At 46.0% G+C, this 8709-nt stretch overlaps 1 protein-coding gene across 1 annotated transcript; it reads right to left on the bottom strand.

The window, feature by feature from the left end:
* Positions 1-3369: 3369 nt before the first annotated feature.
* ZIC1 (Zic family member 1) lies at positions 3370-8709 on the bottom strand. The gene is made up of 4 exons (XM_081301207.1): positions 8632-8709; positions 6944-8255; positions 5323-5486; positions 3370-4644 (listed from the first exon to the last, which is right to left on the bottom strand). Exons 2-4 carry the CDS (start codon positions 7923-7925, stop codon positions 4447-4449), a joined length of 1344 nt encoding a protein of 447 aa, XP_081157333.1. The 5' UTR covers positions 7926-8255; positions 8632-8709; the 3' UTR covers positions 3370-4446.

Raw genomic sequence — 8709 nt, 5'->3', positions numbered from 1 at the left:
GAGTGATATCAACTGTGCCTCTCTGAGAAAGCAACATTCCCCCACCCCAATATGAACTCATAGTTCAGAGAACTACATTTGTTACTAGAAGAGGTGAGAATTCTTTACCTAGAGAGAATGAGTAATCAGTATTTTAAGTTGGAAAAAGGAAACAACTGCAAGTAAGGAATGTGTAAAATCTGATGTCTTTATATCTAGTCAACAGTGGGTTAAGGGCACAAGCTCAGTGTCTTCATTCTGAGTGTGCAGACCCCATGCAGTCATTCCTCAGAACACTTGAACTGAATCCATTCTTTAAGACTCAGGACCTTCTCCAAGTCACTCTATGCTCAGGTTCCAACTCTTCCAGTAATGACTCACACAGGATCCAGGACACTGATTATACCTTGAAACTCAAAAGAGGAACTTCTGGAAGGTTTGGGACTGGGTGAATAATTTGAGGTGTAGTTCTGTAGCCAACCCTTTAAAAGTTCTGAGAAAACTTCACAATCAACAAATAAAAACATCTAAATGCCAAGCCCATCAGTGAAGAAGGTTAGTGCTATTTTCATTGTCAGCTAAAGCCAAAAAAAAAAAAAATGATAAGCAGATGGGGCAATTGAAAGGTTACATCTTTCTTTTGGAGGTGGTTTGCTTCTTAAAGGTTAACTTGAATGCTTGACTTTAAAAAATCAAAATCATCAGCTGCAAATGCTTAAAGCAGTTGGGGGTAGCTTTTGAAGAAGAAAACAAAGGATCTGAAATGTTTGAAAATTACTTAGCCCCCATATAAATGGTGCTTGTATATTTATATGCTTGCTAAATAAATGTACACACACATACCACAACTCATTTCTCTTCATTTCTCAAATATGATTGCTTGTACTCAGGCATTTTCTGTTGACACAAAATAACATTTTAATAACTTGTTAGCTGTTCTAATCATTTGGTAGTATCCAGAATACAATGCAGTCACAATATGAACAAGTACGGCCTTCTGCCTAAATCAAAATCCACAGCTATACACAGAAACCAGCCATTTGCAGCATCTTCAGCTCCTGCTAAATAGAGTCTAACAATATATTTCGCTGTTCACATTCATGTATTTCAAAACCTAATAGTCCATGAAGAAAAGTATGAAGAATACATCTCAAGAAGCAGACATTAAAGGTACCAGAAAAATAATAGACTACATTTAAGTTTGAAGCATTATTTTAGGCGACTTACATCATTAATGACTCTTTCTTTGTGGTGGGCGTTGGAGCACAGACTGCAGAAGTGGGGATTGCTATATATGTTGGCTTCTATTATAAAAGTGCCTTTACAGGGAGACTATTCATAAATACACATAAACATACACAGAAGACTCCTCAGATGATTACTTAAAAATTATTTGACCTTCAAAGTCTAAATAAATATTTGAAATATGAAGTTGTTTTGAAATAAACATTTACCTCTAAAATGTATCTTCAAAATATTCTACATAAATCATCATATGTTATATTTCATTATCACACTCCAAAGAGGCATGAGTTACATAACAATAATCTTAAATTTGAAGTAAACAGCATTTAGGGATGGTCAAAACAAAGGTAAATTCATCATTTACTATCTTATTGAATGCGGAAGCAAAACTCCAAAAGTACTGATATTATTATGATTATCACTACCATACTTATATTAGGTTCCCAGACAACTTTAATGAAAAAGGGAAAGATTATTAATTGAGCTGTTATCTTTCCTAGAGAGATGAGCTATCTTTATTCCTTTCTATTTTTAACTATTGGGCTCAATGACTGGAGTCACTTCAAATACTCCACTGTTAATCAATTTCATCTCTCCAAAGCTGTACGGGGCCAGGTTTTGGTCTCACAAATTTTTAGAGCTAGCAGTAATTCCTGCTTAGGTGTTCTACTTTCTTAAATATCTCCAAATTTTGCAAGGTGGCGCTCTTTTCATGAAAGGCCAATATTCCTGCAATAATCAGAATAACTATTTTTAAAAAGTTTAAAACAACACAGTCCCCAGTTTTCTATGTACTACTGGAAGGGCAGCAAACCCCTTCATCAGCAAATAAGACTTTGTTGCCTAAAAATGACAAATACAAATAGCAAGAGATGGAAGGAACAAGTCAAAGCATTCTTAAATACAATACTACATTTTAATTTTGGAATTGATCAATGGTATGGTTTGAAAATTTAATACTGATTGAAAACAGATATAAGGATCTTACTGGACATTCATACTTTGGCCTATGACTTCCTGGACACAGTTTATTAAAGAATCAGATCCACCTTCCTTCTTGCCCACAGCTAGGTCACTTTCTCCCGCCCGATCTAACACATCCACACCCTCGCAGCTATAGCCAAGGGCCTGATATGTGATCTCGGGCTACGTCGTCTGCCTAATGGGGCGATCATGCAAGCTACAAGCAGAGACAAAGAAGCCTGCGTTCTTACCAGTGAAGCTAACTTCATGGAAGCAGCATAGCTTGCAAATCTATCAAACTAAACTGCAAGAAAGACAATCTGATTTAGAGAAAAGGCGTTCTGCTACAGTCATTAAGCACAAGTAATTTAGATTTTTTATATTGTCTCCTCATTTACAAATTTACTGTATCAACGCCAGCCAATGGAACGAATTTCTTAAGTAAATGAGAAATAAATAAAAGAGATAGAAAGATAATCAAATTACATAAAATAATTCTCTGCCTTAGATGTATTTTTTGAGAGAACTAATAACAGTGGCAAAATTATAGGAATAATAACATATCATAGGAAGTAATTAATTTAAATTAGCATCACATTTGAAAAAATGTAAGTGAAACGTTTTATGGACATTTACTTTTGTACAAAGAAGGAAGGCCTGGAAAAGCATGCATCGACATTCTGAAAATTAGTTATGACCATAAATGGTTTAATTGAAGACAGCAATTTAAAATATGATATTGTAAATCTGCAACTCGGTTTCAGAACGGGGGATTTAATTTGGAGGACAGCGGAACCCTCCGCTGCAAGTTCATTTGCCAGGCTGTAGAGCGAGCCCCTGAGCTTCTCACCATTCGCCTACATTAATATTGATGTCGCCTGTGCAATCTATTTCTGTTATTTTTATGGTTGTTATTCTACGTCTACAAAGGTCATTTAAATTATACTGCGGCCGAAAATTTGTTTCATAAATTTTGATATAAATACTAATTACACACTCTCGGAGAGCCAGCAGGGTAGCGTTCATTTATCACGTTTATACGACCTGCAATGACAGAAAGGGAAGGCAAGGGACTAGAGAGCTTATCCAGAGACCCACCAAGACTGGCAGAAGAGGCAGCAGGTTGCTGGGGGTGTTGGGGGTGGGGCGGGGAATATGAAGAATAAATTCCTACCACATCACTGAGATTTAAGAATCTTTAATAAGGTACGAAAGGTTACCAAACAGTTCTGGAAACTAAAGTGTACATACGAGTTTCTCTAGCCATAAATATTGAATAGCTGTAACATGGATAAACCGGCCCTTTACATGCGGATAAATATGGAAACTAGGAATTATATACATTATGTGGTTGTATCTTTTGCCAAAAGCAATGGGCAGTTATAGTTTATATCTTCTTTTAATATCACTTTACATAAACAAATGGAACAGTTTGACACGCAGATCCAGGCTCGTACTATACGAATTCTTGACAGGACGTGAAACAACATTTTACTGCACTAAAGTACTTAAGACTTTGGGACGAAATGTTTGCACTTTATACAAAAAAAGCACATTAATACCAATAATAGTCTGTTAGGTCGACGTGGAGACTGTAATCGTACAAAGTAATTCACATTTTGGTACACATTTACTAGAACATTCTTGCCATTCAGTACAAACAGTTGGCTTTCGGCCGCCCACCCCCTCCCCCTCCCCTTCCCCGGGCCCCTCCCCCCTCCCCCAATGCAAAGAACACAACGCCACAATCCCACCCACCCGCTCCAACCAAGATATAACTATTTACAGAATCCAACAGAACAGTTTTCAGCTAATAATTCTGTATTTACAAGAAAGCAAAGAAAAAAAAAAAAAAAAAGCCGAAGCCCCAGAGAGCCTGTTTCGATCCAACAAGAAATTGGCCCTTGGGGTTGGCGGCATTTGGTCAGGCGGTCGCCTTCTCCTCGACCCCCCTCCCGCACCTCGGCTAACAAGCCTTTGCAAAAAAAAAAAAAAAAAAAAAAAAAAAAAAAAAAAAAAAAAATTAAAAAGAAAGAAAAAAAAAGAAAGAAAATGTAGTGAAGGAAATTTTAAGAAGGTTTGATACTTCCTCTCTCTGACTCAGTCCTGGGCCTATAGGCAGATTTAAAAAAAAAAAAAAAAGGACACTGGGGTCTGGGAGGGGTTGTTTCGGATTCGCAGGGTTCGTTCAATAATATTGTGTATACGTGTGTGTTCAGTCTCTTAAATAGGGTTTTGTTCGGTGTTTTATTTCTGATTTTAAACGTACCATTCGTTAAAATTGGAAGAGAGCGCGCTGTGGCCGGCTGTGTGGTGGACCGCGGAGGAGGAGGGCGACAGGGAGCTGGTGGTCGGGTTCTCTGTGGAGGGAGACACGATGGTGGGCGGCGTGGAGGACTCGTAGCCCGAGCTGGCGGCGGGCGAAGGCTGGGAGCCCTGTGAGGAGGATTCGTGGACCTGCGGGAATAAAGTTGCGTTTTTATGGAGATTAGGAGCCAGCTCGGCGGCCAGCCAAGGCTGTTGAAGGCAGCACTCTCCTCCCGGAGCCCTGGATCCCCCTGAACTCCGGAGAAGCAGGATGGTGGCACTGGGGCTTGGGTGCCCCCACCAAGGCCCGGAGGCCGAGCTCCCCGTGTACTCACAAAAGAAAAAAAAAAAAAAAAAAAGGCCTGGGATGGAGGACACTTCGTTTGAGGCCAGAGTCTAGGACGGTTAGCTCCCCAAGACTTTGCCTTCCCAGGTTTAGTTGAGCAAAAGCTCTGGCCAGGGCACCAGGCCCCAACTCTTCCGCTCAATGCTGCCAACCGCAATGGCGGCAGCTTCTGCAGCGTAAACCCGCTGCTCAGCCCTAGCTCTGGGCCAAATTCACGCGGCGACAGTTCGAGTGCTCACTTCTTTTAACTTTTTTTTTTTTTTTTTTTAATGAAACACTGAGTTTAAAACGGCCTTGGGTTCTCCTGTCCTCTTTTCCAGTCCCCATCCAATCTGCCCGGCCCCACTCAACAGAGTGGAACCGTCGCCTTCCCGCTAGCTCTGGCTCCTGCAGCCGCCCAGCTGCCACTCGCCGCCTGACCCCAGCCCGAGAGCACAGAGCGCTCCAGCTCTGAACGCCAAAGGCGAGAGCTCTGCGATTACCTTCATGTGTTTGCGCAGCGAGCTGGGGTGCGTGTAGGACTTGTCGCACATCTTGCAAAGATAGGGTTTATCACTCGTATGCACGTGCATGTGCTTCTTGCGGTCGCTGCTGTTAGCAAAGCGCCGGTCGCAGCCCTCGAATTCGCACTTGAAGGGCTTCTCCCCTGATGAGAAAGGCGAGAAAGAGAGGGGTCTTATTAGAATATATCCCGCCATCCTTTTCTAAAATTTCGATAGAAATAATTTAAAAAGTCAGAGGCCCAGGATTAGCACTTTGAAAGCTTAAAAATCCGGGACTTCATATACCTGCAGTGGAGTTATAAATATCTTAACTATTTATTAGTTCCCAGTACAATTAGACCTAATTTTATTTTTAGATTGTATTTATAGTAATAGTAGTCGTTGTTTTTTACATCCCAGTGTGGAAGCAGGTCTGGATGCTGGCTATTTTTTTTTTTTTTTTTGGCCTGGGGCTATACACACTATGGGTTGCTTCTACCTAAGCTCTTGGTTTCTGGTTTTTACCTAATTCTCCCGCTATTTTGCTCTTCTCTCCTCCCCCTATCTCCTCCCCAACTCCCTACACCCCCTCTTCGCCTCCCCCACCCCACCCCCTACATACACTCACATTTTATAACATAATCTGGGAAGTGGGGAGCTGGGCGCGCCAAGTTCTTCCCTGACTTGGGTGTTAAATCCAAAGTTCCAAGCGCGGTTCTCAGACATCACCGAGCACACCAAAATAGAAAAGGAGAGCGGATTCCCCACCTCATGGGTGGAAGAGGCCCAGAATGTCCTGCCTGTCCCAGTCTGCAGTTTTTGAGTTGCCATGAAGTTCTGTTTTGTTTTGTTCTTTTCTTAAACTGTTTTCGACTTGTCTTTATTTTTAAAGGCCAACGCGGGGATCCGGTATTTAAAAAAAAAACAAAAAACACAAAAACACAGTCCCCATGGAATCTAAACGACAGAAAGGTCTTCCTCGTCTTCCACCGACTCTCCTCGCCCCTCAAGCTTTCCCTCAATCCCATCAGTACTAAATTTGGTATCCTCTCCTTATGCATGAACCTACAAAAGCCTCCTAAATCCCAAATTACTTCCTCCCGCCCACCCGCATCCCTTTCTTTCTCTTTCTGTTTTGTTTCTTTATACATCCCTGAACCCTATCTCTTCAACTTTCTCAGCCCTTTCTTTTAGCAAAGTCCTCCATTAATTAAGTCTTGGAGAGGGATGTTGGCCACGAGCGAGCATGCAGATTTGCCTACAGCTGGATCGGCAGGCGCCTCTGCTGCAGCTCGGAGCCGGCCACCTCTTCCGGCTTCCAGCGCGTCAAGGGCTCTGCCAAGCAAAGCTTGGCTTCCTGTTCTCCTGGCCCTTTTTATTCCTCATTTAAAAAATCTATATCCTCATATCCTTTTCATCAGCCTTCTCTCCGTTTCCTCCCCCTCCCCATAATTTCCAGCCCCAAACTAAAAATCAGAGCACACCTTGGCTGCCTGCCTGCCAGAACCTGATGCCGGGACTGCACCGCGGCTGGATTTGTGTGCTTCCCAGACGCTGGCTTTCGGATTTCGGGTACCAGGCCCGGGACTGGGGAAAGGGTGTCTTACATCAGTTTCCGTACCTGTGTGCGTCCTTTTGTGGATCTTTAGGTTTTCTGAGCGCGCGAAGACCTTGCCGCAGCCAGGGAAAGGGCAGGGGAAGGGTTTTTCGCCCGTATGCACGCGGATGTGGTTGACCAGTTTGTATTTGGCTTTGAAGGGCTTGCCCTCGCGTGGACACTCCTCCCAGAAGCAGATGTGGTTACTCTGCTCTGGGCCGCCGACGTGTTCCACAGTGACGTGCGTGACCAGCTCATGCATGGTGCTGAAAGTTTTGTTGCACGACTTTTTGGGGTTGGCCAGCTGCTCTGGCTCGATCCACTTACAGATGAGCTCTTGCTTGATGGGTTGGCGCATATAGCGGAAGAAGGCGCCAGCGCCGTGATGCGCGGCCATGTTCACGTTCATGGGCCCGTACCCGTGCAGCTGCGGGGCGGCATAGTGCTCGGATCGCGGGCTGGTCACCTGGCCGTACTGTTCGGGCCGCGGGTACATGTCCCCAGAGAAGCCGAGCCTCATTTGCCCGTTGACCACGTTGGGCGAAGCGTGGCCCGCCGCCTGCTCGTGAAGCCCGGGAAAAAGGAGGTGGCCCGCGGCGTCCGTATGGCCGTGTGGGCCCCCGAAGCCGCCGGCTGAAGCAGCGAAGAGGCTATGCTGCGCGCTGGCTGCCGCCGCCGCGTCTCCAAAACCCCGGTTGCGAAACAGAAAGTCCCGCGTAGAATTGAAAGCTGCACTGGAATAGGAGCCGACGTGGCCCGGGTGGTGGTGATGACCCAGGGCCGCAGCAGCCGCATAGCCGGGTGCCTGAGACGTGAAGGCCGTCTGGCCGGCCGAAGCCAGCTCGTGCGAACTGGGGTTGAGCTTGAAGGCGCCCATGCCGTCGGCGAACGGGTTGATGCCCAGGCCCACGTCTCGCTCGGCCACGTCTCCCGCCGAATGGTGGCGGGATGCGCCAAAGGTGGTCACACCGATCGCAGGATACTGGGGGCCGGCGTCCAGGAGCATCGTGGCTGCTCGGGGCAAGCCCCGGCCTCCCCCGCCCCCCCCACCCTCGCCCGCCGAGGAGGGAAAATCGGGAGGAGGAGGAGGAGGAACGGGAGGCGGAGGAAGAGGAGGAAGAAGAGGAGGAGGGAGGGGGAGTCGACCCACCTAGCGAAGTCTTAGCCTGCAGGCAGTGGCGCGGCGCGTCCCGGCACCCGCCCGGACAAGCGTGGGGAAGCCGGACGGCCGCAGGCAGCGAGTAAAGCGGGCTCCAGTGTCCGCCGCGCAAACCCCGCCGGCCCGGCTCTCACTTTCTCGCCGCTCAGTCTCTGCCGAAAGGGCCTTGAATCAAGGCTGCCCGAGGAAAGACATGGAACATCTCAGCCCCCCAAAAAAACTTCCTCCAGGATTTGTGGCATAGAGGAATGTGAGCGCCGGAGCTACGACTGCTCGCCCTCTCTTCGCCTCGCGCCGCGCGCCCCTCCTCACTTCTCCACTAGCTCCTCGCCCTTTCTTTTTTCTCTCTCTCTCTCTCTCTCTCTCTCTCTCTCTCTCTCTCTCTCTCTCTCTCTCCTTTCTCTCAGGCTCGCCTCCTCGCTCCTTCACTCTCCTTTTTTCCCTCTCCGCTTTTTGCAAAAAAAAAAGGGGGGGGAGAAAAAGCCAAAGAAAAGGCGCAAATCATGCACAATATTGTCTTTTGCGGTTTATCTTCCTGGGGAGAAACTTTCACCTCCTCAGCCGGGCGGTGAGCGCGAGACTGATAGCAGCAATCATTCCTGCAGATAAATGAATTGAAAGGACGACACCG

This window comes from Spermophilus citellus (assembly GCF_964194105.1).
Source record: "Spermophilus citellus genome assembly, chromosome: 7".
NCBI classification, from domain to species: Eukaryota; Metazoa; Chordata; class Mammalia; order Rodentia; family Sciuridae; genus Spermophilus; species Spermophilus citellus.
This window is presented reverse-complemented; position numbering and strand designations above follow the sequence as displayed.

Coding starts and splice junctions, on each gene's coding strand:
- ZIC1 (XM_081301207.1), bottom strand. CDS start 7,925: ATGCTCCTGGACGCCGGCCCCCAGTATCCTGCGATCGGTGTGACCACC. Junction 5,487..6,943: donor CCACAAAAGGACGCACACAG/GTACGGAAACTG, acceptor CTTTCTCATCAG/GGGAGAAGCCCTTCAAGTGC. Junction 4,645..5,322: donor CGCTGCGCAAACACATGAAG/GTAATCGCAGAG, acceptor TTATTCCCGCAG/GTCCACGAATCCTCCTCACA.